This window comes from Melanerpes formicivorus, unplaced genomic scaffold (assembly GCF_026170545.1).
Source record: "Melanerpes formicivorus ecotype bairdi unplaced genomic scaffold, bMelFor1.0.p_v2 SCAF_34, whole genome shotgun sequence".
In the NCBI taxonomy this organism is placed as follows: domain Eukaryota; kingdom Metazoa; phylum Chordata; class Aves; order Piciformes; family Picidae; genus Melanerpes; species Melanerpes formicivorus.
Window position 1 is genome coordinate 7,800,555 of NW_027142386.1, and position 27,113 is coordinate 7,827,667.

The 27,113-nt window shown below is 48.8% G+C and overlaps 1 protein-coding gene across 2 annotated transcripts; it reads right to left on the reverse strand.

Annotated features, from left to right (window-relative positions):
- Nucleotides 1-3,641: 3,641 nt before the first annotated feature.
- KAT6A (lysine acetyltransferase 6A) lies at nt 3,642-27,112 on the reverse strand. Of its 2 annotated transcripts, XR_010989568.1 has the most exons (19): nt 27,004-27,112; nt 25,104-25,153; nt 24,220-24,990; nt 18,165-18,273; nt 17,704-17,819; nt 17,371-17,452; nt 17,090-17,225; nt 16,679-16,992; nt 15,387-15,505; nt 14,708-14,823; nt 14,043-14,184; nt 13,585-13,746; nt 12,779-12,872; nt 12,025-12,256; nt 11,166-11,376; nt 9,956-10,648; nt 9,248-9,563; nt 8,312-8,527; nt 8,042-8,127 (listed from the first exon to the last, which is right to left on the reverse strand). XR_010989568.1 is itself a non-coding variant. In XM_068156778.1 (18 exons), exons 3-18 carry the CDS (start codon nt 24,820-24,822, stop codon nt 5,537-5,539), a joined length of 6,036 nt encoding a protein of 2,011 aa, XP_068012879.1. In that variant the 5' UTR covers nt 24,823-24,990; nt 25,104-25,153; nt 27,004-27,111; the 3' UTR covers nt 3,642-5,536. The 2 variants fall into 2 exon arrangements, 1 of the variants encoding a protein (XP_068012879.1); XM_068156778.1 differs by lacking the exon at nt 8,312-8,527 and having other exon boundaries at nt 3,642-8,127; nt 27,004-27,111.
- Between the last annotated feature and the right edge of the window lies 1 nt (nt 27,113).

Sequence of the window (27,113 nt, forward strand, 5' to 3'; positions counted from 1 at the left end):
CTGAGCAGGCAGCTGAAGTCCTGCCCTGCTGGAGGTGCTTGGGGAAGTTGGTCTCTCTGGTAGGGGCAAAAGGATTTTGCATTCAAAGCTCAACCTCAGGCAGCTATTTTTAGGTGAATTATTCTGGCTGACAAGCTGTGGAGATAAAAGATGCTGCAGGCCCCACTGTAGCTGCTGTAAACTTTGTCTGCCTCAGTCTATCTGCTTTCCTCTGGCTGCAGAGTTAGGATCTCAGTGAGGAGCTCTCCCTGAGTTGGGAACCTAATTAAGATGGTTTTGTTCTTTTTAGCATTTTCTTAATTATCTCACTGATGAGCTTCCAGAGCTGTCAGATCCCTTCAAGATCATTCTTTCAGTTATCCTCTACACCACTCTCCCAGCTCTGAAGTCTCCCTGAAGCCTTCCCTGAAGCCCCAGGCTGAACAGTCCCAACTCCCTCAGCCTGTCCCCGTAGCAGAGGTGCTCCAGCCCTCTGATCTTTTCCTCTTCTGGACCCTCTCCAGCAGGTCCAGGTCCTTCTTGTGTTGAGGGTCCCACAGCTGACACAGCACTGCAGGTGAGGTCTCCCCAGAGCAGAGTAGAAGGGCAGGATCCCCTCTCTCCATCTCTGGCCATGCTGTTTTTGATGCATCCCAGGCTGCCATTGAGCTTGTGGGCTGCAAGTGTCCTGTGCCGGCTGTCCAGCTTCTCATGCACCAACAGCTCCAAGTCCTGTTCTGCAGGGCTGGTCCTGCAGAAGGACCTCGAGGTCCCTGTGCTTTATTTACCACGGCACGCAAGCACAGTTTGCTCACTTGAAGACATGCCCCTGGCAGCACATCTGCGGAGAAGCCTCTGGAAGGTTCCTGTGGCCCCTCGGCCCCGCCCGTCCTCACTTTGCCCTCCGGCGCTGGAGGCAGCGGCACAGCAGCGGCCGCGGGCAGGCGGCGGCGCCCGCCGGGAGCTGCGGTGGGACGCGGACGCTCGCCTGGAGCTCGGCTGCCCTCTAGCGTTGCGGGTGCGGCTGTGCAGGCAGCTTGGCTGCGGCTCGCTTCTGCTTCTCCTAGCCCAAGAGCTAATGAAATTAGCAAGATGAGAGCAGTTGAAGTTCAGAATGCAGCGGGTTGGAAGGGACCCTCAAAGAGCATCTTGTCCAACGCCCCTGCACTCAGCAGGGACATCTCCAACTAGAGCAGAGTGCTCAGGGCCCCATCACATTCGACCTGGAATGTCTCCAGGGGTGAGACCTCTACCCCCTCCCCGGGCAACCTGGGCCAGGGTCTCACCCTCACACACACACAGAATCACCAAGGTTGGAAGAGACCTCAAAGATCATCAAGTCCAGCCTGTCACCACAGACCTCATGACTAAACCAAACGTCCAATCCCCTCTTGTGACCATCTGCAGAGTGCCTTCTATCCATGCCAAGAGAGGGACCTCGACAAGCTGGACAGATGGGCAGAGTCCAAGGGCAGGAGACTGCACACATCCAACCTCAGTGTCAAAAAGATTTCTGGCCCAGCACCCTGGCAAACTGCAGCTCCTAATGGCCCGGGGGAGGGGGCTCCACTGCGTCTTTGGGAGGTGATTCCAGAGTCTGACTGTGCTCATGGGGAAACATTTTCTCCTGTAGGCCAGGGGGAATCATTCATAGAATGCCAGGTTGGAAGGGCCCTCCAGGGTCATCCAAATCCAGCCTTTCAAAGGAGCTGGTCCAGGAGCCTGGCATGCTGGGCCTTACACCTGTCTGATGTCAACAGATGATGACAGATGTCTGAACACGAGCCAGCAGTGTGCCCAGGTGGCCAAGAGGGCCAAGGGCATCCTGGCCTGCATTAGGAATAGTGTGGCCAGCAGGAGCAGGGAAGTCATTGTGCCCTGTAGTCTGCATTGGTTAGGCCACAGCTTGAGTCCTGTGTCCAGTTCTGGGCCCCTCAGTTTAAGAAGGACATTGAGAGACTTGAAGGTGTCCAGAGAAGGGCAACAAGGCTGGGGAGAGGCCTTGAGCACAGCCCTGTGAGGAGAGGCTGAGGGAGCTGGGGTTGTTTAGCCTGGAGAAGAGGAGGCTCAGGGGAGACCTCATTGCCCTCTAAAACTACCTGAAGGGAGGTTGTAGCCAGGAAGGGGTTGGTCTCTTCTCCCAGGCAACCAGCACCAGAACAAGGGGACACAGTCTCAAGCTGTGCCAGGGGAAGTTTAAGCTGGAGGTGAGGAGAAAATTCTTCCCAGAGAGAGTTGTTAGCCATTGGGATGTGCTGGAGTCACCATCCCTGGAGGTGTTCCAGAGGGGATTGGATGTGGCACTCGGTGCCATGGTCTGGTCATGAGGTCTGTAGTGACAGGTTGGACTTGATAACCCCTCGAGGTCCCTTCCAACCCTGGCGATACCCTGAGACTGCGATCAGCTCCGAGGCAAGACGGAACCCCAGCCAAGCCCCCCCGCTACAAAACGCACCTGCACAGCCTGACATCCAAAATGGCTCAACATAATTTATTTTTTATGTTAAAATGTACAGAGTTCTTTTGAAAGTACTTGCTAGAAAGGGGAAAAAAAAGTGATATTACATACAAGGAGAGAGAGAGAGAGAGAGGGGAAGGGAGAGACCATCCAGCCAGGAGCGTATGACATGGAGAATTACAAAGGCATCCGGGCACCCCTTCCCCCCCCCCCTGTAGCTTACAAGTCACCATGAACAAAGTACAAAGAGGTTACAAAACAGGAAAAGCAAATATAAACAGACAGGATAGACTCAGCTTCGTTTGTACATGCGGCTTTTAGAGGCATCTGGAGCTCCTATTCACACACTCTAGAGATCTCTTGAAAGAGAAAAGGAGGGGGGGGGGGTGAGGGGTGGGGGGTTGGAGGAGTTTTGGGGGTTTGGTTTTTTTTTTGTTCTTCCTTTTTTTCTCTTTTTTTTTTTAATCTTTCTTAAAATAGTTTTTAATATTCTACAACAAAGATAAAAAACTTTAAAGATGGAATGAAATGCAAAAGAAAAACGCAACCAAACCCCTCCCCCCCCAAAAAAAAAGCTTTTTTTTTGTCTTTTTTTTGTGGTTTTTTTTCTTTCTTTTTAAAGGCATCGAAGTCACTAACAGTGAGATTTAAATTTCTTTTTTTTTTCCCCCCTTTTTTTTTTATCCTTTTTTTTTTTAGAAGATTACCCAAGTTATCTTGCTAAAAATACATTATTTTTTTTTCTTCTTTTCATTCATTAATTTTATTTAAACAGAAGTGAAAAAAAAAACCAAAAAACACCAAAAAATGGTAGGGACCAAGATTACTGCGGGTTGGGTTTTTTTTTTCCCTTTTTTTTGTTTTTCTTTCCTTTTTTTTGTGTTTTTCTCTCCTTTTTTTTTTTAATATATAGAAAAAGAACATTTTAGTATTTCTTTTTTTTCTTTTTTTCCTCTTTTCTTCTCCTCTACAATAGTTCTACAGTCACAAAGGTTTGTGGAAAAGGGAGCTGCCCGACTGATCGAAACAAAAACCGAAACCAAACCAACTGAAAGAACATACACCCGCCCACCCCACACCCACCCCACCACCCCCCCCCCAACAAAGCAAACAGAACAGCAAACAAACTAAACTCACTGCCCTCGCTTCAGCAGCTTCTCCTCCTCCTCCTCCTCCTCCCATCTCAGGGCCAGCCCACCCCTCCTAACCCACCCCCCACCCACCCGAGCCCAGCGTTCAGGAAGCAGTGACACAGCTGAAGATCTAGGAAGGAGAGGGCAGCACAGTGCGCTTTCTACAGGGGTTATTTGGAGCTGGAGTAGTTATATACAGAGAGGTGGGGGTCCTACACAGCCTTGTACATGCTCAAAACAAAGAGAAAAGGGAACAAAAAAAAAAGAAAAGAATGGAAGTCCTTTGAATTCTGCCTCTTCTGGTCAGCAGTGGTGGGAGGAAAAGTCCACTTAGTGCACCTGCAGAAACCCCAGCTGTATCTTTTAGACTCTTTTGGTTAAAACAACAAAGAAATTAGTCTTATTCAGGTGTATCTCTACTTCATATACAGTAAAAAACAACAGCCCAACAAACCCAAAACAACAACAAAACCCCCACTTTACATTCCAGGGTGTCCCTTTTTGCACTGGGTGACGTGCCAGCAGTGGAGCCAGAGCGTGCAAATGGGATGCAGCAGCAACGAGCAGAGCCCTGCTGCCCGCACCCCACCGCGGCGTCTGGGCTGCCTCACTCCTGCCCACCAGGCAAATTCCCTTCTTTTCCCACAGCAGATCACACGTGGGGAGATTCCTAGGAAACAGAGTGGGGAATCAGGGAGAACATCACTGGCTCTCCCCGGGAGGAACTTCCTACCCCAGAGCAGGACTGGAGGAGAGACAAGGACGTCACAGTGCTCTCATGGAGCCAACTGCAGCTGGCCCTTCTGAGATGGCCCTAAGCAAAGAGGTGAAGCAGCAGACCACTGGAAACAGCTTTGGAAGCTCAGCCTGACTCCTAGGCTCAGAATCAAGACCTTCAGCATCTGGAAGTACATCCTAAAGCAGAGCTTGGGATGGCAGAGGTGGGACTGACTTCACCAGAAGAGCCTGCAAACACTTTCTTGTCCTCACAGCCCTTTCACCACCCCATCCTCCTCCTCCTGACCACACCAGGACACCAAGAGCTCTCTCTGGAGATGCTTGCAGCAGCTCAGTGACAGCACAGGTGTGCCTGCATGGCACCTGCATGGCTGGGGAGGGAAGGGGCTCACTTGACAGGTACATTTTCAGCATGAAACAGATAACTGCAATCAACTCAGCTACAAAAACACCAAGGTGAACACCTGCTGGTTTACACATCAACTCCAAATTGTACTGAGGCTGAGGGAGTCAGGGGAAAGCCTTTTCCCCCCTGACTTGTAGAAACGAAAGAGCTTCATTTATCCTCTGTGCCCCCTTCCAAGTCTCCCAGGAACTAGAAGTAGGAAATGCCAGGTGGGGGTTAGAAGGAAGGGTGGTGGTGGTGGTTGTTTTCTTTTGAGATGTCAAACATTTCACAGGAGTGCAGCACTGGAAACTGCCTACAGAGGGGGGCACAGGGGGAGGGAGAAGGACATAGAGCTGCAAACAAAAAACTGAAGTTGAGGAAGATGGTTCCACTGTTACACAGATTCTGTCCACATTGTCAAAGTAAGGCTCTTTGAAAATTATTAAAAGACTTTTTTGTTTGTTTTTTTTTTGTGCATGTCTTTTTTTCCCCCTCTAAAAAACTTCTGTAAAGGAGCTTTTATTTTTTTTTTTTTCTTTTCAGCTGTAAAATGTTTTCAGGATTGTGAAGAAAAACAAAAAAACCCCAAAGAAAGCAAAAACAAAACCAAAGAGCAAAACAAAACCTGGGGAAAAAAAAAAAACAAACAACCACACAACAAAACAACAAAATATAAAGACCAGGCTTCCTACAAAATAAAATAAACCAAAGAAAAATCCCTCTAAAAGCTACAGCAACATTTTAGCTGGAAAAAAGGTCCATTTTCTCTGGTTTGTCAGTATAAAAGGTTCCTTTATTTATATATATTTCAGTTTCTAAGAGGCAAGCTTCCTATCTTGCTCATCTTCTCATGTATGGTCCATTGAGAGACTGCTTGGGCACCCCAGCAGCGTTCATGTAGCTGTGGTGGGAAGGGCCAGTGTACATCATGTTCCCATGAGGATTTGGCTGCATAGGCTGCTGGGGGTAGGCCTGGCTGCCCATCATTCCCATCTGCATCTGCATAGGATACTGTGCTGTCTGGTTCATGTAGGCAGGGTTACTGTGGTAACTGCTGTTCATCATGGGCTGCGTCATGCGGTAGCTGTTCATGGCGTTCAGGGTGTTCATATTCATGGAGTTGACGTTGTAAGGGGTGGTGGGCATGAGGTTGACCCCCATGTTCATGCCCCTCTGGACAGCCAGGGTGCGGGGCCCAGCCTGCATGGCCACGGCGGGAGGGCTGCGGCCGTAGAGCTGCTGCTGGTGCGCGGTGGCGGAGGGCAGCGGCGCCGACTTGGAGCGGATGGAGATGTGCCCCTTGACTGGCATCTGCCCCTGCAGCCGCTGCGTGTGCGGGATGCCGATGTTGGTGGCAGACATGTTGCACTGCAGCAGAGGGGAGGTGAGGTTCATGGTGGTGGAGGCCAGGTTGGGCGGAGGCGTCATGGTGGCTTGTGCTTGTGGTGTGCCTGCCAGGGGGTGCGAGGGGGCGAGCTGGGCCAGGCCCGTGTTGGACAGGGAAACGCTGGTTGCATAGGAGGTCACAGCAGGAGAATGGCTATAAGGCATGGCATGAGGGTCCATAATGGTGTTGGTGAGCTGCTGCAACTTGGCTAAACTGAACGTGGCTGATGGCTGGGAGTAGCTCCCGGCACCAAAATCCCCTGGGATCCTCTCGTAGATGCTGATGTTGCCAGTGCTGCCCGACTCCGGGATCTCCATGATCATGGGGGCTGGGGTGAAGCTGTTGTTCATGCTACACTGCGAGAGAGGAGGCTGCTGCTGGGGTGGGGGTGGGGGCTGTGGCTGCTGGGACTGAGGCTGCTGCTGTTGTGGCTGCGTTGTTGGTTGCTGGTTGCTTGGAGGCCTCTCCACTACGCAGCTCTGAGGGGACTTGATGTTGCAGTTTGCTGCAGGCTGGACAGCGTTCTGCTGCATCATGCTGCAACTGCTGCCAATGTTTGCCATTTGCTGAGTGACAACACAACTGTTCTGGGTGAGGCTGCTGGAAGAGGAGAGTCCTCCGTAGGAACAGCTGCTCTGGGAAGAGTTATTTCCACAGATGCTGCCTCCCATGGTGGAGTCATAGCTGCTGGGGTTCTCGTAGTTCTCTGTAGTGCTCTCAATGCTGCCAAGGTCACTGAAGCCACTATCCACCACCTGCTGGGAGTGGTCTGATACTGAAGGCACATCCATCATGGGGCTGGTCTCCATGTTCTGCATAGAGGGTGCGGACAGGGATCCCTGCTCAGGGCTGATCTGGGTGTAGCTGCTCTCCAGAGCAGGCACGTTGGGGCTGCTGACAGACCGTACAGACTGGCTGGGGTGGGACTGGACAGAGGAGATGGGGCTGTTGTGCTCCGAGGCCTGACAATCTTCAACCATGGAGATCTGAGGATCCTCCTCGGTCTGGGTGTAACTCTGCAACGTGTGACAAGCTGCAAGAGTCTCCTCACAGTCCTGGTAAGCTACATCGTGCTCGTTGCTTTCCTCCTGCGTCAAGGACTGAACTGCTTGAACAGTCTCCAGATCTAGTTCGCTATGAGGAATCTCCTCCTCTTCCTTTAACTCAATTAACCCTTCTTTATTACTTTGCTCTTCTTCATGATCGTCCTCAGAGCCAGGGATGTGGTCCGAGCCCACTGATGTCTCGTTGGAAGCCTGCTCCTCCTCAGAGTCCGCCTCAGCTTCATCTTTCTCTTTTGCATTTTCCCTGCTGCTTGGTATGCTTGTTTCTAAAAAACACTCTTGCACCTGAGGCTCCTCCTTCACCCCTTCTCTGACAGGCTGTTCCTCCAGTTCTTTCTTCTTCACAGACTCCAGATGACCGTCATCTTCATCATCAGCATCATGATCTTCGTTTTGATTCGTCACTACTGCAACCTCCTCTTCCTCCTCATGATCGTGCTCAGGCTCCTCCAGCTCTTGCTGCTCCTCTTCTGACTGCCTCTGCTCCTCCAAAACCCGTGGCTTCTCCTCTACCTCCTCTTCTATCTCAGGCTCCTTTACTTCTGGCACTGGACTGCTGTTGCTGTCCACGGGGGAGACTGCTCTTACTTCGCTGCTGGCTGTATCTTCTTCTTCTCCCTCCCCTACCTCTTCTGCTTCCATAGTTGCATCTTCCTCTTTCCTTTCCTCAGGAAGAGGCAGCTCCTCCTTCTGCTCAACACTTTCTTCTTGATCTGAAAGTTTGGGCTTACGACCTAGTTTTGAATTGGCCACCACTGCCTCAATTCCCTCCTCATCCTCAGCTGCTGGTGGCACCTTCTCCCGGTTCAGTTTGAAGCCTGGTTTCCGGCCAGGTCTCTTCTTCCAGTGGACTGGCTTCCGGCTTTTCCCTTTTGGCCATCCCTTCTTCTTTTTCATGGGTGTAGAAGTATCTGGCTCGAGTGAAGAATCCTTTGCTTCACCTTTCCTCAGCATAGATAATGGTTTGAGAGTAGGGTTACCTGGAAACACAAACCAGAGGACACTGTTCAAATGCCTGTGTTTGAGCTGAGCAATCAGGGAAGCTTCCCCCAGCATTCCCCTCACGTTCACCTCCTTTACCCATCAACACCAGCTCAGAGATTTATTGTGAAGGGTAACAAGGAGGATCAAGGGCTGCTCATTAGCAATCACACTGCACATTACATTTTCAAAGAGCATCGATGCTTTCAAGATTTGGCATGGTCAGGGATCTGAGCCTGTCATGCACCAGGCAAATTAAACACTGGGCTTCACCATCAGGTCCTGGGAAGACTCAGCTCCTGTGGCAAGCTTTGGTTATCTATAATGCTCAGAAATGAAAATGCTCTGGTGGAAGGGAGCAAATACTCAATTCAAAATGCAACAGCTCCTTGAAGTTACCTGCAAAACAAATACTGAAATGTGAATAAAGCCATCAATCAATGAGTTTGTTCCACTAATGATGGTTTTTATTGTGGGATAATGGCACCATGCTTCTTTCACACACCTCATCTGTGTCTGGCTGACTGCCCTGCACTCTGTAGCCCATCAGAAGGGCAGAACAGACCAGAGCTACCATGCAGATTACTGATGGAGCATCTCAGTGACAGATGTTGCTTCTGAACTGTCAGTGCCCTCCAAGTAACCAGCCCCAACCCAGTAATTTTGTTTTATGAATTGAAGGCTCAGAGAACTTGAAGGAGATCTGGGAAGCCGAGAGGCAGGATGTGCCATGTGCTGAAGAACAGGACCTCAGAAGAGACAATTAATTATTTCTCTTTGTTATGCAAACCTAAGGGCTCTCCAATTAATTTCTGGAAGTGACCCTGCTGCATAGGTTCTTCCACAATCACAGACACCAATCCCACTAGGAAAGCTGAATCAAAAGGATACCCTGTCAGCAGGTCACTGCTAATGAGACAGTTAAAAGCATGCCCCACATTTTCTCAAGACTTGGGGACGTTTGAGGCTGCTTTGCCTGGCAATTTATGCCTTACCCTACGTTTTGGCTTGAAGTTACAGGAGAAGATAAGCAGCTTGCTCCATCCTGAGCTAGCATCATCCAACCCTTGCTGCCACACCACCTCTAGCAAACCACCAAGAGCACAGCACCAAACATACCATTAGTGTCATCAGACTCCTCCCCGTCTTTGGACTTCCTCTTAGAAGAGGGCCTGTGCCTGAGTGCGTCTGCCGGGGCTAAGTGCCGAAAATATCCACTGGGCAAAAGTTCATTCTCCTCCTCTTCGTCCTCCTCCTCCTCTTCCTCCTCCTCGATCTCGAAGGTGGGCTCTAATCGGGGCATCGGTCGCTCGGAGTCGGAGTCCTCAAAGGGCTCATCCAGCACCTCCGTGGTCTCCGAGATGGTCTCGGTGACGACGCTGCTGTTGTGGTGCTTGCGCTTGCGCACTCGCCTCTTGCGGTGGAGAATTGGCTTCTGGAATCGGGGGGAGGGAGAAGACACCTCGTCACATGCAGCAGAGAAACCATGAACAGAAGAGTTCAAGAGTCTAAGCAGGACCAGAGGGCTCCCTTCTGAAATCTCCCTTCCCTGGAAATACTGACCGGTACATCATGTAGTCCCTACCCCCTGCCATGGGCAGGAACACCTCCCCAGCCCAGGCTGCTCATGGCCTCATCCAACCTGGCCTTGAACACCTCCAGGGAGGGGGCAGCCACAACCTCCCTGGGCAACCTGTTCCAGAGTCTCCCCACCCTCCCTGTGAAGAATTTCTTCCTAATCTCTACAGATGCCACCTGTATGCTTCATGCACCCCTCAGGAATGACCGATCTGAATTACTGAATTACACAGGACACTAGGCTCCCACCTTCCGTTTTAACGTTGGCTTGGTGAGAACAGGTGGAGAGCTTGACCGAGGACTCACAGGCTCATCCTCCTCCTCCTCACTGCTCTCACTGAAACACCTCAGAAGGGCCCTGTCACTGTCACTGTAGCGCCGGGGCAGTCTGTCACAGTCCTCTGGGAACCTGCACTTGAGTGGCTCTGTGTCCTTCTTCAGCTGTCCCCTCCACCTCTCCATGCCTTCGCTGTAGCGCCGCCGGGGAACGGCCGAGTTTTCCCCTTTGCTGCACTGTCCCTGGGGGGCTGCAGGTTGTTCCTCATCTTCGGTGTAGCGGCTTCTCAAGGCTGGAGACTTCTCCTCACACTCACCACACCTTCCCTGCAAGGCTGCTGACTTCTCCTCACAGTCACTGCAGCGGCCTCGGGAGGCTGCCGACTTCTCCTCGCACTCGCTGCAGCGGCCGCTGGGCACCGCAGCTTTGTCCTCCTCGGGCAGGAGCTGCTCCTGCTCGCAGAAGGCTTCCCGGAGCTTTTTGCCTTTGCGGTTCCATCGACCTCTCCGCGAGGGCTGACTGTTTGCAGGAAGACTGTCCAGGGGGAAAGTGTGCTTGTTGGGCCGTGCAGAGTTGGCTGGAGCAACGATCTCTGGCTTTTTTTCACTCTCTGGAGGGGAGTAAGGCTCTTGCTCCTTCTTATCCCATGAGACAGATTTTACCACCTGAGGGAAACAAAAGCAGGTTTCACACTTCACAGAATGCACTGGGTTGGAAGAGAACCCTAAAGGTCATCGTGTCCAATCCCCCTGCAGTCAGCAGGGACACCCTCAACTACCTCAGGTAGCTCAGGGCCCCATCCAACCTGGTTTTGAATAATTCCAGACTTGGAGCCTCCACAGCTTCACTGGGCAACCTGTTCCAGTGCCTCACCACCCTCCCGCAGAAGAATCTCTTCTTCATGCCTCATCTAAACCCAGCTTCTTCCAGTCTGAAGCCTTAACCCCTTGTCCTGTCACTCTACAGATTCAAAGAGCCTTTTTACTCCTTTTCAAGGTAGTCTTTACCATTTCTCTTGACTGTGCTTCTCTGTTTATGGTTTAAGACACAAACTACCCACAACTGCGCTGCTTTCTAGGATCATGCTGAACTCCAGTTTGCATCTGAAATGTGGTTGGCACTGCCAGCACCAGCACCAAGTGTGCACTACACACCACACAGAAGTAACAGATTCACTCTTACACTGGTCTCTGGATCCTTTTCCTTTTGCTGCTGCTGTTCTTCATTTTCCCCATCCTCTGTTTCCTCTTCCTCATCCTCAGAGACCACCGAGTTGGAGACTATGACAGGTGTCCAACGCAGGCACTCTGCATCCACGTCGATGTGCCTGACGTTGGCGCGGAGCTTTGCCATGTGCTCCTGGATCAGCTTCTCCCGGCGGATGATCACAAATCTGAACAGCAACAGGACTCTGATCAACAACAGACCACAAACTGGACAGGCTGCCACATGAAACAGAGCAAAGACTGCAGAACAATCTGTGTGCTGCCATGAGTGACTTCAGTGAGCACAGAAAACTCATTAAAATTGGACTGTGCTGTCAGACTGCCAGAGAAGGCACCTTGAAACTGAGGAAATGTGAAACTCTTCCCACTTCTTCTTAATGAAGAAGCAATTAGTCTTCCATGGGTAACATTCAGCTGCAGAGTGTCCCTTTTACTAGGTGTTAAATGCACAGCAGCTATGTCACTTGGAGAAGAGGCAACATAAGGTGAGAGATACTGAATGGCAATAGAAGGACTGCTTTACAACTTACAGTCCCACTGCCACAGAGGATTTGATTTAGGGGCTGGCAGTAATGTCACTGTTACAATAAATACGTGTGTGTAAAACAGGACACAAAACACAGGTGGAAATCCTATGCAGCTTTAGCACTGAACCACTCTTGCATCACACAGGAGCATCATAAATCACTACAGCCAGCATTGGGACACTTGTGTCCAGCTCCAGCTTATTAGATGTGACTTGTCCCCAGCACCACTCAATCTCTTTCAAATACTTCTGAACCTCTTTGGAAGCACAACAGGGCTGCTCCACTCACTGATCACTGCGGAAGTCGAGCATCCGTAGGTGGTGCAGAGTGGAGGTGATGTCTTGAGGGCAGATTCCAGTCAGCTTGCTCAGCTTCTTGATGCTCAGCTGCTTGTCACGCTGATGGTAAAGGCACTCCAATATGACACTTTTCCAGTACGCCATGTACGAGAGGCGCCCCAGGTCCGACAGGGGCTTCTCCGGGGACCCTGCCTGACCCTCACGCTTTGAGAGCAAATAGCCTGAGGAGAGACAAGAAACGAGAGAGAGAGAGAATTAGCATCTAGAGCTCTGTGCCCATCCCAGCTTCTACAAAGGCATTTTCCCAGAAAGTAGCTGAATGCTGCCTACAAGACAGAGCTGACTATTTTGAAAGATCTACTCAGTAGCCTGGCCAATTATTTTTTGGGGCTCCAACTCCTGTTACTCAATGCCAGAGCATGAGATGTGTAACCTCCATTGTCCTCAGGCTCTGGGTGTGGGCAGTGCCACGAGATGGCAGCAGTTGTGTGTCTAGAAAACTGCACTGAGGCTGTGTTACACAAACAGAATGGCTCAGGTTGGAAAGGAACTCAGAGCTCATCTACCACAACCTCCCCACCATGAGCAGAGACACCTCACAACTAGGCTCAGCTGCTCAAGGTCTCACTCAACCTGGCCTTGCACACCCCCAGCAAGGGAGCATCCTCCCACGTTAAAGCCTTTATTTAAAACACAAAAAGACAAAGACTACAAAAAGAAGTAGTGAAGAAAAAGTTCCTTACTGAAGTCAATTAGGAACCTGCCATAGCCCTTACGCTGGTATTGTGGAAGAATCATTATACAGGAGACATTGTACTTCTGCTGGCAGTGTTTTTCCTGTTGGGAAAAAACCCAAAACAGCACATTAAAAGAGAAGAAAAAGAGACCAGAAGTCACTCTAGCAAAAGCTGATACAGAAACCCACAAAGTCTCTAAGGAACAGTGCACAGGAGCCAAGGAAAGACTTTAGAAGGAGAATAAAACTCTTCTTAGCATCATTTCAGTTCAGAGAAATAAAAAGAATGAAATCTTGTCCTAGCTACCACCTCTTAGATACAATACTGCAGAGACCACAGGCTGCAGAGCAGATAAAGCTCAAAGCAGATATCTGACCACATCCAGGTGGGGCTTGAAAGTCTCCAGAGAAGGAGACTCCACCACCTCTCTGTGCAGCCTGCTCCAGGGCTCCAGCACCCTCACATCAAAAAGTTTCACATCTTTCTGGGTGCCTCCCATTTGGTTTCTCCTCATGTTGAGGTGGAACTTCCTGGGTTCCAGTATGTAACTGTTGCCCCTGAAGAGTCATTTGAAGAGCTGGGATTTTTCAGCTACTAGCTGCAGACCCAGTTCCTTGGAGGATCCAAGCTCTTCAACATCACGAGGAAATCCGGGGGTCTTCGAATGCAACACCAATAAAATCTGCTAGCAACAGATACATCGTGTATGATATAGAATGTAGGGGCTTAAAGTGGAACAGTTTAAAGCCTCTGCAGCAGCATTTCTCACCACAGCAAATGCAGTTCCAAGTCTGAAGAACTCAAATACCTACCTTGGAAAAGTAGCCAACAAGGTGACAGCCCTTGACATCGTTCTGTGTCAGCACGTAGAAGAGAAACGGCTCCACATCGTAGTAGAGAGTCTTATGGTCCAGGAAGAGCTTGGCTAACAAGCACAGATTCTGGCAGTAGATAGTGCTCACATTGCCATCAACCTTACAGAAAAGAGGGGAACTTCTGTCACTCCATGGAATGCTTTGGCTTGGAAGGGACCTTTCGAGGTCATCGAGTCCAAGCCCCTCACTTGGCAGAGTGAGCCCCCCATACATTTCATGGCTGAATGATCTATACAGGAGGTCAGCTCCCACTGCTTGCTTCTAATTCCTCACTCTTGGCAACAGAACGCTTCCAGAATGAAGATTTTTCAGGGCTATGGAACAGTTACCACATTACCTAGTGCTAACTCCCCTATTTTATAGATGAGAGTGAGAGGTTTACTTCTCTAACTTACCTCAAAGACTGAAATATTGTTTTTCCTATAAATTTCATTGGCTGGAGGATGAAACCAGCCACATTTTTTCATGTGCTGTTGGAGAATAGTTCTGCTCTTCATATACTTGAGACAGAATTCACAAAGGTACAACTTGGGTAGCCTATAAGCAAAGGTAAAATAAGATCACAGACTGAAGACAAACTTTTGTACAGAATTCCTCACTCCTGCAGACAGACCTTGATGAAAACAAACCAAGCAGATACTGGCTTTGTTTCTGTGCTTATCAGGCATTAGCACACAGAACTCCCAGGCTGCCAGGTTGGGAGGGACCCCAAGGATCATCAAATCCAACCTTTCTAGGTCACAGCAGAGTTGCAATGAGCTGGGCCCAGTACCCTGGCAAGCTGAAGCTTCAAAGTGCCCAATGACAGGGACTCCATTGCTTCCCTTGGGAGGTGACTCCAGTGTCTGACTCTGCTCATGGGAAACATTTTCTTCTGGAGCCCAGTGGGAACCTCCCCAGCAGTAACTCATCCCCAGCACCCTGAAGGGGTATAAGCTATTCCTGGGGAGATTCTGTGTACTTTGCTTCTGTCCTACACTCAGAATCTTCTTAAGACTGCTATGCCTGCTGGAGTAGAGCTTTGCCACAGCCAGTGAAGCAAAGGAGAATGTGGTCATACCTTGAGTATTCCTGTGGATACGGGGAGGAGTACCAGGTCTGGATTTCATACTTGCCAAATTCGATGACAGAAGGGCAGCGGACTTGTGGATCAGGAGGCCCAGTCACTCCCACTTTCTATGCAAGGGGAAAAACAAACTTGTCATGGATTTCCAAGTGAAGGACTTCTAAATTCAACTAAACTAGAACACTCTTATCAACATTCTTATCTACACAATGCATCCTACTCGAGCTCAGAGAGAATGAGGAAGATGCAGATGTTGTTTTCGGACACTAAAAACCAGTTCCAGTCACCCTTGAGCAAGCAGGTGAGTCACAGAAGGGAAGGATTAGCCTAATGAAGTCTCACAGCTTACTACCTGCACATGATCCACAACCACTTCATTATTTTTTACCCCCCATCAATGTACAGATTTATTCCTTACGCTTCTTTCATCTTAGGTTACTCCACTACAGTGGAAAGCCCTCAAAGCTTTCTGGATGCACATCTTACCTCCTCTGCTTTTCAGCTCTCTTGAGTCAGTTCCACACCATTCTCAAGCAGCAGAAACCAAGCACATCAGCTTCCATGACAGATTGACTCACCTGGAGCCTGCATTTCTTGCTGAGGGGTTTTGGTTTGTTTAGATCTCTCATATGAATTTGGTAATTGCTGCCAGACACTGAAACTTGAACTTTACCTGCAGTGCTTGCTCCTGAATGTCTCTGAACAGCTCCATGTCTTTTTCAGTTAAGACATCCTGGCTGCCAAAGAAACGCTCCTCATTTTCCTGTTTTCCATCCCAGCCATCCTGATTGTCTGTAAAGAAGAGAGAAAACTGTCTTCACCTACATGTCCCAAGGAGCAGCTGCTTTTTAGTGCAGCAACAAACATCTGGCTGCATTCAGACACTGCACCAAGGTGTTTTTTAATGGGACTTCCTATTCAGATCTGGGACTACAAAGGAAGAACCAGTTCTGGATTTGTGACCATGGAAGAAGTATTGTCATGTATTTAACCAGGTCCCAAACTCACCACTTAGATATTTGCAGTATGATGAAGGCATCTGTAACAGTGAGACTGTGTGGGATAAATGGTTTACCACTATGCCTGCCTCTCACAAACAAGGACCACAGTCTAAACCAGGACACTTATCTTCACCACCCAAGAATCACTCCTTCCACACAAAAAAAGAGCAAACAGACCCCACAGGGCTCTTCAACTCACGTCCAAAGTATTAAGACACAGGGCTGTCCTTCCAGCAGCAGCCAGGCTAAAGCATGTAGCTATTCTAAACCTTGCACGTTACTGGAGAGGATTTTCCACTGCTTGCTTAGGAACAATTCAAGCTATGAAACTGTTCAACAAGACTGCAAAGATCTGAATATAGAGATTAAATCAAGATCCAGCCACAGATTCATGTCTCAGGTGAGAAAAGAAAACAAGGAAAGCAGAGGTGTGTTCAAAGGAAGGGATGCTCTCTGGCAAGAAGGTGCCAAGTGGCACAAAGCAGGCTCCTCCATGGTGAGGAAATTCAGAAGCATTTACATAGAAGCCTGTACCATAGATTGGAAACTCACAGCTCTGCCAGGCTGCTTTTCGCTGTCTGATGCCCATTCCATACTTCCACCTCTCCATTCTTATTTTCATTAACCACTGCCTGCATTACTTCTTCAAATGTCACATTATGCAGCACATTTTCAGGGCTATCTGCAAGGCCACTGCATCTCACAGTAAACCTTTAATCCCTCATCCCACCTCATCACAGAATCACACAAGCTCATCACCACGGACACAGAGGCAAAGGTCTCTAGGACTGCTCCCTCTTTCCAGCTGCTGCTCTCCTGCCATGCCACAGCCAGCTGCATTTGGGAGTTAACTTCCAGCTCAAAGTTTCCAGCCTCCAACAATTTTAGTCACTTGCACATCCTGGCCTTTGAACATTTTCTTAGTGTACAAGATACTTACATTGGCAGGGTGAAAAATCTTTACCTGTGGGCCATTCTGAAGTGCTAGATTTCCTGGTACCCTTTTTCCTGATCCTATACTGCTGAGAATAGTCTACCACTTCCCCTCGAGCTTTTCGTCCATCAGGGGACGGGGTGAAGAATTTAGTAAGGCCATCTATGAGCCCTTTGGTTTTCTTGTTGAACTTCAAGGTGGCACTGCCATCTCTGCAGAAGTCCAAGCCATCTGTCTGCTCCAGGTATCCTCCTTCCGACGACGCCGACTGGCTGGACAGAGTGATCTTACGCTTCCGACCCCGACCGGGGCCAGTCCGAACTTTGCTGAAAGGGCCTTTTGATCTGAAGAATGAGAAGGGGAAAGGTATGGTCAGAAGGTTTGGTAAAGCAGAATTCATCTCAAAGGATTAGTTCAAAACTGCTCCTTCCAGAGACTTACGTTGTGTTTTGGTTCTTTAACCTATTTTTGGGCCGTCCGATGGGGTTTGCGTAGCGCCGCTTGATCTGGGCTGCCTTCTTCTGTAACAGCTTTCTCCCTTTCTTCCGGGGCCGACATATCTGACATATCCACATACCTGCCAGACAAATCCCCAACACTAAATGCAAGGGACATTTACATAGGACAAAAGAGAGAATTCCAGGCCCCAGACCTTCCCACAGAAAGGGCAAAACAATGCCAAAGGTCCCAAATTATCACACGCACGTAGGAGAGGTCCTCACCTTTTGGCATCCGTGTAAGAGGGGGGTCGCAGCACTCCATGTGGAATCCACGGTCACACGAGTCACAGAACAGCATGTTGTCCTGTGGAAGGCACAGAAATTCAGCTCTCTCTAGGTGTGCAGCAGCACCAAGCCCTCTGTTCATTTGTCACGCCCTCGGAGAACATGCACACAATTTCCAGCTACAGACAGCCCATGGGATTTCCCAGGCCTCAGCAACACCATCAGACTCAACCAAAAGCTGCAAATATTTGACTCCAGCCTGATTTTAGCTGGACAGAACTTTCACAAGACTGAGATCTCTTCCCTTAGCCCACACTTCACTGTACTCACAGCATTTTTGCCCTGATCTCGACAGGAGCTGCACGTTTTGCACTCAATGCACTGCCACCGCAAGGCCTTCACTCGAACTGTCAACTCTGGAGAGAACTTCAAGCAGGACGGATGACCTAGAGACAAGGAGAAAGTCATAGAAGCCATGGCTTGAGCTGCAAGAGACCTTCACGTTCATCTAGTTCCAACCCCCCAGCCACGGGCATTACACCTCCTCCTAGGCCAGGCTGCTCAAAGCCTCATCCACCTGGTCTTGAACACTTCCAGGGATGAGCCCTGAAGCAGGCTGCCAGGGAGGTTGTGGAGTCTCCTCTGGAGACTTTCAAGCCCCATCTGGATGAGTTCACATGTGCTCTGCCCTAGGTGGTGTTTGGCAGCAGGTCCCTTCTCACCCCTACCATTCCAACAGGCTCCTGTCTCAAGTGCAGGGTCACCACCAGCAGCACTAAATGGTCACCTACCACTGTTGCCACAGTCAGCACAGGAGATGAGCTCTTCAGGTTTCTTCTCCCGATTTTGCTCTTTTGTACCAAGGCAGAAACTGCAGATTGGGATTGGTTCAGCAACCGGCTGCAGGGGAGACAACAGAAGCACTGAGGAGATCAAGGGAGCATACCACAATACAGCAAACCACACAGACATGTATCTCACATGTAAATAGCATGCAATGTGCACTCTGCCTCTCAGATTTTAGTTGCTTCTCACCACTGGCACTGTATTAACTGTAACCTGAATACAAGTTGGAACTCCAAACCCAAGAGGCATAATCCCACATCTTAAAAACAAACGAGCTGCAGTTTGGGGGAATAAAGAATAAGATGGTACCAGAATTCAAACTGGTTTAGAAGAATTAAATAACTTGGAATGTGGAAATCAAGCTACTCCTCCCCAGCTCCTGTGTGAGAACGGGCTCTGCTAAGTATAGAGAGATTTCAGTGCTGCTGTGTTTGCTCAGCAAAGAACATCCTGGCAAGTGCAAAACGCAAGCACACAATGAAAGATTGGTGAAAACAAGACTGGAAGCAGCCAGCTCAGTTTCATACTGCAAATTTTTGGCAGACAGTCAACTCCTTCTGCTGTTTTTCTTGCAAGCACATCTATCTGTGTGATGTCACCAGATTCAGCGAGGGAGGGAGCCAGCACAAATTGGACTGACAGTGTCTTCCAGCCTGCCAGCCTCTCAGCACATGTTGTTACTATACAAAGGATGTCTAGAAGCCAAACGCACTCTATAGATTCAGACTGCAGCCCCTTCTGAAGGCGACTGTGGACAAGTGCCAATGGAGAAAGTGGGCAGTGAGCAACCTGGTTTAGTGGAAGCTGTCCCTGACAAAACAGGGGGTTGGAAAGAGAAGATCTTTAAGGTCCCTTCCAACCTAAACCATTCCACGAATCTATGAATGAATTCACTCTGAGATTCAGCACTCCAACCAAAACACCTCATTACTACAGATCCACCACCGAGTCTCAGAGACTGAGAAGAAACCCAATGCCTTTTCTGACCACCTCCACGACTTGAGATTAAGTTGCTGGGAAACTAGAAGGGTAGGGACAGAATTATCTGCCCTCATTCCTTCTGCTGTTCCTTCCCTTGCTGCATAACAAAGCTACTACTGGAATCAAGTTGTTGTTTACTTGGCAGCGTTCTCCCTGATGGTACTTTAAAGCTCTGTAGTAAATAAAGTTCAGAGATGGATCATTCTGTATCTGCCAGCAACTTAGGATCACAGTATCTGTCAGGGTTGGAAGGGACCACAAGGATCATCTAGTTCCAACCCTCCTGCCATGGGCAGGGACACCCCACACTAGATCAGGCTGGCCAGAGCCTCATCCAGTCTGGGCTTAAACACCTCCAGTGACAGGGCCTCAACCACCACCGAGAGGGATCCAGCCAACAGACTGGACTAGCCTCCTGCTTCCTAACCAGCTATCCTATATCCAGCTTCTGCTGAAAACTCTGTCAGAGAACAACATTGACTCCCCCACAGCCAACACCCTACCACTGCAGGTACTCAGCACAACATCTGACATCTTCCCGCACACAAACTTGGCCTCTAAGTAACCATTACTCCAAAAACTGCCAAAGCCCCTCTTGGCATCATCCCACATCACCCTAAGTGCACTGTCTCATAGCTGCCCATGACAGGAACACCTCTGACATCCTTACATTTGCCCTATTACTGAGAGCTACTTCATCTGTTCACTAATTGAGTGAATCAAGTTCAAAGTAATTTTTTAGCACTTGAGTTTCCAGAGTTGGAGAGAGTGCAGATGGAGGCCATCTGTTATCAACCACAACTTCTTTTTTTTTTTCCAGACAGAACTACAGCCTTCCACACAACCAGCTGGAAGAGAGTGAATCCTAATCCTCCTCCAGCTGGAAGCCAAAGCTTGAAAAGTGTCCTTGGAGAGCAAGGGTGAGCTCTCAAAATGTAATTGCAATGCTCTGGTTGCAGCTCATTTATGTACTCCACCCAAAACAAAGCAGTCAACTTCCTTACCAGCAACAGGAGAGCCCTTTGCTCTGAGAGATGAATTAAGTTACTGACCTAAACCAGGCACAACACAGCACTACCTGCCAGACACAAAGACCTTCAAAACAACTACGATGACCTCAAAGCACGTGAGCTTTCTGAAAAGATTCAAGAGGGGCAACCAAGCTGGTGAAGGGTCCCAAGGACAACTCTTACGAGGAGAGGCTCAGGGAACTGGGGTTGTTCAGTCCAGAGAAGAGGAAGCTAAGGGGAGATCTCATTGCTCTCTACACCTGCCTGAAAGGAGGTTGGAGCCAGGTGGGGGTTGATCCACTGCACAAGTGCCAGCATATAGGAATTTTTCCTCCAGGAAATGGAAAACCAAACAACTTTCAGAAGTACAAATCCTATTCAAGTCTGCAAGTACACTAATTACACATGAAACAGAAGTGACAATTATACATTAATCTTTCATGCATATTGAACCAGGGCTTTACTGCAGCAATTGCACAGTAACAGTGGGATGACTTCTTTCAGTCTGGCTTGCACAGGATTGCTCGTTCCCTACAGATGTCACTGATGGATGGTGGACTCCATGCCAAATGGTCTTTCCTCCACGCTTATCACCTCTGTGGCTGACCTAATGTGGGAGGTCTGACATCTACACCTTCTCACTTCCAGCTATGCTAAAGGGATAGCACTTGCCTGATACTGACTCAGGAGGCAATTCAACTACCTTCTCTTTCATTGCACTTTCAGTATGAACAACCTTGGAACAAGGAACATTGGAACAATTTGCCATCAGCCCCCCTCCTCTCTTCCCGCAACAGGGGTAGGTATTGTCAATCTCAGCAGCATGTCACCTAACACAGAAGCAACACCAAAGTCAAGTCCAGCATTTAGTCCAAAATATCACAAGGAATGCCAAAACCAACCCCAAACCCTGCAATTTCCATTTCAGCTTCTGAACTACAGGAAACTGCAAAGAAAGAAATGGTTGCCTGGTCGCTTCCCTAAAGCCTAGGCCAGAGACTTGAAACTGAAATTCAAGACAGCTCCTTAGCCACTGTCACTAACAGATAAGCAAACTTCATTTGTGGTTTTCTTTTTTTTGCTTGTTTTCATCCAAACAGTGTTTTCAGGCCAGGGATTTAAACCCAGCCTGTCAGCAGCACATTGTTACTACCTGGTAAACCAGGATACCTTGACAGGGTTTTCTTGCCCTTGGTGTTCACAAAACACTGAGAGGGGGGAAAAAAAAGGACTGGAAAGAAAGCAAATAATATTTACTAAACAAAGCTTCTGCAGTCCTGCTTTATAATTATTTTGCTTTAAAAAAACTAAGCCTCATCCTTCAGAGACCTCCTGCAAGACACTCAGCTTCATAACACACAGGAAAATAGGCAGAGCTGAACGTTCACTTGTAGGCATCTAAATAAAGTGACACTCCCAGCAAACAGTAAGCATTTGCAGCTCAGTGACAACCTACATCTGAACAAATGAAAGGAAGAAACACTGCAGGTTTAAGATCTGTAAATCTGGATTATGGGATATATTAGGAGCTCTTAGATGGATGTTTAAGACTAAATAGCGCAAGGAGAAAAGATTAACAGAGAATAAGAGACAGATCATTAGGATTGCTGGTTTGGGAAGTTGTTCACCTCGTTGCCAAAACTCTTCAAAGAGCCAAGAGAAACACTGTCACAATGAATCTGCACTGAATAACTCCATTGAAGAAAGAAAAAAAAAGAAACAAACCCAAACCTAACCAATCCCCCCCCAAATCCTTCCCCACTCTCAAGCATCCAGCAAGTCAAGAAAAGCAGTGAAGAACAGCAAGATTTTGCACCTGGTTAACACTAAACAGTACAGTGAAGGAAAATTCTCACAGCGCCTTCATTAAAACAAAACCAAAACCAACCCACAAACAACAAACCAAACAAAACCAAACAGAATACCCTAAAGAAAACCATCTTAAAAATGCTGTAAGATAGGAACTGATCTTCTGGCTTCCACTGAGTTGCCAGTCAGAGCTGGCAGAACCTCCACAGATGTTGTGATAGCTTCAAAATTGCTGAAGAAATTAGTATGAGACTCAGCAGGGGTTGCACAGCACAGGGTGAGTACCTCAACAGCACAAATCTTGGATGTTAGTTTCAAACACAAAAATGAAATCAGAAGAATTTACTGAAGAACTCCCTCAAAAATTTGCTACTCTGTCTCCTGTGCTTTGTAATGTTACCAACAATCCTTTTAGTGTTCAAGCTGCTCAGACCTGGGCAGGTGGAAAGAATGATGAGCACACCTAACAGCCCAAACCACACACACACATCCATTGCATATGTTTACATTCATGCACACACACAAGGACCTGAGATGCATCATTTATCAGGGGACACAAACCCCGAAGCCCAGGCCAAGTGCAGCATTTACAGCAGCCATTCACCACTGCTACATCCCATTTTAAGAGAACCCCAGGAACCACTTCAGCTGGGAGAATCTCAAGCTGGTCCTGAGTTCTGGCATATGAGAAGAAGGCTGCCTAGGCTGCAAAACACACTGTGTCAACAAGAATATGCACAGCTAATATTTTCCACTGTTATTACCACTCTCAATCCAGCTGCCTTCTGTGCCAGGCTTGTTTACTTCCAGTTTTCATACCATTTTACAGCCATAGTTATTTTAGTACAGACAGAGTTGGAGAAGTACATAGGAAACATTTGTTGACAGAATACTTAAAAAAAAAAAAGAGAGAAGGCTAGAGGAAGCTGCTGGAATTTTCAGCCTCGGAATACTTCCTACATTCCACCAGCCCACAACACAATGTCCTGACTAGTTATGTACTGTGGCCACAGCACAGCTCCCACAGCCAAACCAGAACTTCAGAGAGACTCTACTGGGGATAAAGCAGCTGTGCAGCTTTGCTTTCAGGGTGCCTGCTCCTCCAGTGAAGTCTTCAAACCTTAACAGATCATAAAGCAGCTCTCTCACCAGAGAGGGAAACTGACTTGAAAGAAACGTGAGCAGCACGCACTCTAGGAACTCAGCCCTAAGGAGGACTATTTACAACAAAACCAACTTCCTAACAGTGCTGAAGTTGTGGATAACAACAAAAAAAGTTATTTCCACATTCTGTAAGTCCTGGAGCCTAGCAGTGCAAAGAGAGGACTCACTGCCAGCCCCATCTTCAATAAACAAAGACAGATTTCCATTCTACTCTACTTCCACAGTGGCACAAGGACAGGAAAGATACTGACTGGGTGTGAATTTCACTCCAACAGCTTCACATGGAGGTTAGAGTGGAGGGTCAAGGACGCAAAAGGATGGAAGAAAGAGGGGATAAAAGCACAAAAATAACAGAAAACACTAGGAAAAAACCTTTGGCTTATGCAACAAATGTATTTAAGACAGGTGAGGGAGGCACACAAATGGGAAAATAAATGTGTAATTCCAGCATTTCCAGGCTCTGCATCCTCTGATCTCACTCTTCTGCTCATCTGCTATATCCCATGTCTCTTTTCTCCCTATTTGATAACAAAGCTCTTCTGGGACAGAAAGTGGGTTGTTTTTTTCATTGTGAAGGAGGAAAGCCTCTGTGACAGCATTAGGTAGCAACTGCTAATCAGTGCCTCACTCTGTGTTCAAGGAAGAAGCCAATCTGGCAGTCAAACAATAACATCAGAATAAGAGATGATCTCCAGTTTCCTTTGCAAATCTACCTCAGCTTAAAGTGAGGAGGCTTACTTCTCATGTTTTGCTACCACAGCTGTAGTAAGCCTGTCATCATACATTCAATTCCATTGCACAGGAGCACAGAGAGGTAAATTCCCCACAGTTCACTTGCACTTTTCAAGCCCTAAGCACCTATTACAACCTATTAGTCTTCCTCTGATTACACTTAGAAATTTGGGCACAGTAGGATCCTAAATGCACATCAGTCATTCCCAACTTACAGGATGCAAGTTAAACAAACCATTGACCTCACCTTGTGACTCGCCACTTAATCAATGACAAGAAAATGTCCATGCAAACTGGGTCTTACCTTATCCTTTTCGTGGGGAAGGAGACACACTGGAGGGAGACAGGAAAGAGACTCAAAACTCTCCTTCCCATCAGCGTTAGTGGTTGCTTTAGTGTTGAGTTGGTACAGAGGTCCATCTTTAAGAAGCCTGCCATGGCCAACAGCACGTTTGACAGCTAATCGCAATTGCTGGTGAAAGATGGAGGCATTGCTGCCTCCAAATAACGCAGAGACATCTTTCTGACCCTTCAGAAAGCGCTCAATGTTCTTCAAGGATGAGCCACTAGACTCAGCCAAACCCTCGATCGCCCGTTTGATAAGTTTATTCCAGTCCACGTTTGGTTTCCCATCCAACTTGCCATGGTTGCGAGGCTTCGGAAGTGCTATTCTCCCAGGGTTGTCAGGATCCTTGTAGGAGTTGAGACCCTTGTTGGAGACTTTTAAAATAGTTCCATCTTTAACACTCAGCTCCAACTGCTCCAGAACAGTTTTGCGGTCCAAGCCGTGCGAAGATGACACCGCGTTGCATATCCTCTCCTCTGAAGGACGCTGTTTTTGCTTCTTGACCTTTTTGATTGCCTCCAAAATCCACTCTGTGTACAGGGGGTTGGCGAGTTTTACCATGGTGAAGAACTCTGTATATCCATAGAGTCGTTATCCCTTATCCCGGTGCTGAAGGAGCTTCACACGATGAGAAAGCAGATTCTCGACTGACGGGAACCAGCTAACCATAGCATACACGTTTTCTGTTCTGAATTACTCCTCCTTGCACAAACATTATTTGTCTTCACACTGAAAAAGAGGAAAGCAAAGCAATTTAGAGATTTCCCCATTCTTCCCAACAAATCCCCCAAGCTTCAGAGGAATGATTCCCACAAAGGCAGAAAGATTTCACCGTATCTCACCTCAGCTTCTGCTCTGTACGCTCACAGCCAGAAGAAAGGTAACATTAGGCCTGGAAGACAAGAAGGAGAGAGAGTTCCAGAGAACAGTTAGGGATAAACAATAAATATAGCAGCCAACATTAATGCATTAAGTACACAGCAGAGTTTTAATCCACTATTACAGCTCTGAAATGGTGAAGCAGTACTTAAGGTTTTATCTTTGCCACTGCCAAAACATGCCTCGATTACCGAAATAGCTCTTTAGAACCTAAAGAAGAAAGGTGTGCCCTTTTTCTTCCAGTCCTTACATCAGTATAGATTTGATACCAAGTTTATATCAGTGCTGAGCACAGCCTAAATTGGTATTTGAGGGGAAAAAAAAAGACAACCCCACTACAAGAAAAATCTTGTGAGAGGAGCGGCTCTCTATTTTTGCACATGGAAGACACTGCCTGAAACTTCAATAGAAAGCAGTGGGAACAGCCAAGAATCTTGAGCAAACAGCAAGAAACTTTCAGAGTGTAATCACAGGTCTGATTCCCTCCTGCTATGAAGAGCTTTGACAGTTGTTCCATCAAGGAAAAAAAGATTTAAAGAAAAGAAACACAGCTGGAGATTGTAATTAAATGTTCCACTCTCCAAGACCACAGCAAAGAAGAAGACGACATTATCATCTTCAGGAGAGATGAGGCACACTGCAAACACTTGAGGACTAAGTAACAGGTGACCGTACACAATGAAAAGGGAATGCTTATGACACTGCTAATTAAAGATACAGATGGGAGGAGATGAGGCTTGACTTCACAGCCTTTACTCGTCTTCAACAAAGATTTCTGTCCAAGCTTGCTAACAGCGTGTTGTACTGGAGTTCTACTGCAAAAGTATGCTGACTGGGAATGATTTATAAACTGTTTATCACGGGGAATAACGATTTTCTGCAAGGGAAATTCTAGTCATGAGCCAGTAGTCAACACAGCTCTCCCATTCTGCTTTCTAGTAAAGTGCTGAAGAATTTATCAACACGGGGAGCACATTTGCATACAGACAGACATCAGACTCAATCGCACAGCTCCACACAGCCGGTACTGGAAAGATTCTAAACTACTGTTCAGCCCAAAAAGGATGCAGTGCTTGTCCAGAGTTTTCTTTACCCCGCAAACAACAAATGGAAAAGGAAAGATGGTCCCCGAGCCCTGCCTGCCCGGCAAAGGCAGCCGTGCTGCCGGGCTGCTCCGGCAGGCTGGGATTCCGGGGCCGGGAAGGACGCAGCGCTCTGTCCCCGGCACAGCTCCGTGCGCAGGACGTTACGTAACCGCCTGGCCAGACCGGGGCGATACCGGGACGGTCCCAAAGCCAGGATCCCTCGCTCGCTATCTGCGTGACAAGCGGCCCCTGCACCTGCTACCGCTCGTCCCCATCCCTATCCCGGATAGGCCCCGCACACGGCGCCCCGAGGGGCGCACTGCCTCAGTCGAGGGACTTACACCAGAGCGATCGGGAGGAACGGGGCGCAGGCCGCAGCCCCGGCAGCCAGCCGGGCCCCGTACCGCACTTCATCCCCGCGGGCCCGGGGCGTGCAGCCGGGCTCCGCGTACCGGTTCGGCCGGGCCCGCGCCCGCCTCAGCCGCGCTCCCTCGCGCCGGGGACAGAGCGAGCTCAGCCCGCGGCCCCGGCCTGCGCCGCTCGCCACATCCGCGCCGCGGCCGCCGCCTCCCCAGAGCGTAGGCCCGGCGGGCCCCAGGGGAGCGGACGGCCGGGCCCGGGCCTGGCGCAGAGCGGCGGCGGGGCCGGAACAGGCCGCGAGCCTGGAGCGCCCAGCGGGCCTTCACCGTTCCCCGGCCACGGAGCTCGCCAGCCGCCTGCCCCCGAGTTCCCCGGCGCCAGGTACCCAAGACGGGGTAGTCCCGTCAGCGCTACTTACCGAGGCCTGCGAGAGACGGGAACCGAGAGGCAAAGGCCGGACGGCGGCGAAGCCCGAAACTGACACGGCGGCCATCTTGGGTCCGGAGCTCTGCGGCGGGGGGAGGGGGC

What these genes read in the sequence shown, in the direction of transcription:
- KAT6A (XM_068156778.1), bottom strand. Translation starts at nt 24,822, where the DNA reads ATGGTAAAACTCGCCAACCCCCTGTACACAGAGTGGATTTTGGAGGCA. An exon ending in CAGGTTCCTAATTGACTTCA is followed by an intron (nt 12,257 to 12,778) that starts GTAAGGAACTTT and finishes GTCTCTCCTCAG; the next exon opens with GCTATTTGCTCTCAAAGCGT. An exon ending in GGAGTCTGATGACACTAATG is followed by an intron (nt 8,128 to 9,247) that starts GTATGTTTGGTG and finishes TTGTGTTTCCAG; the next exon opens with GTAACCCTACTCTCAAACCA.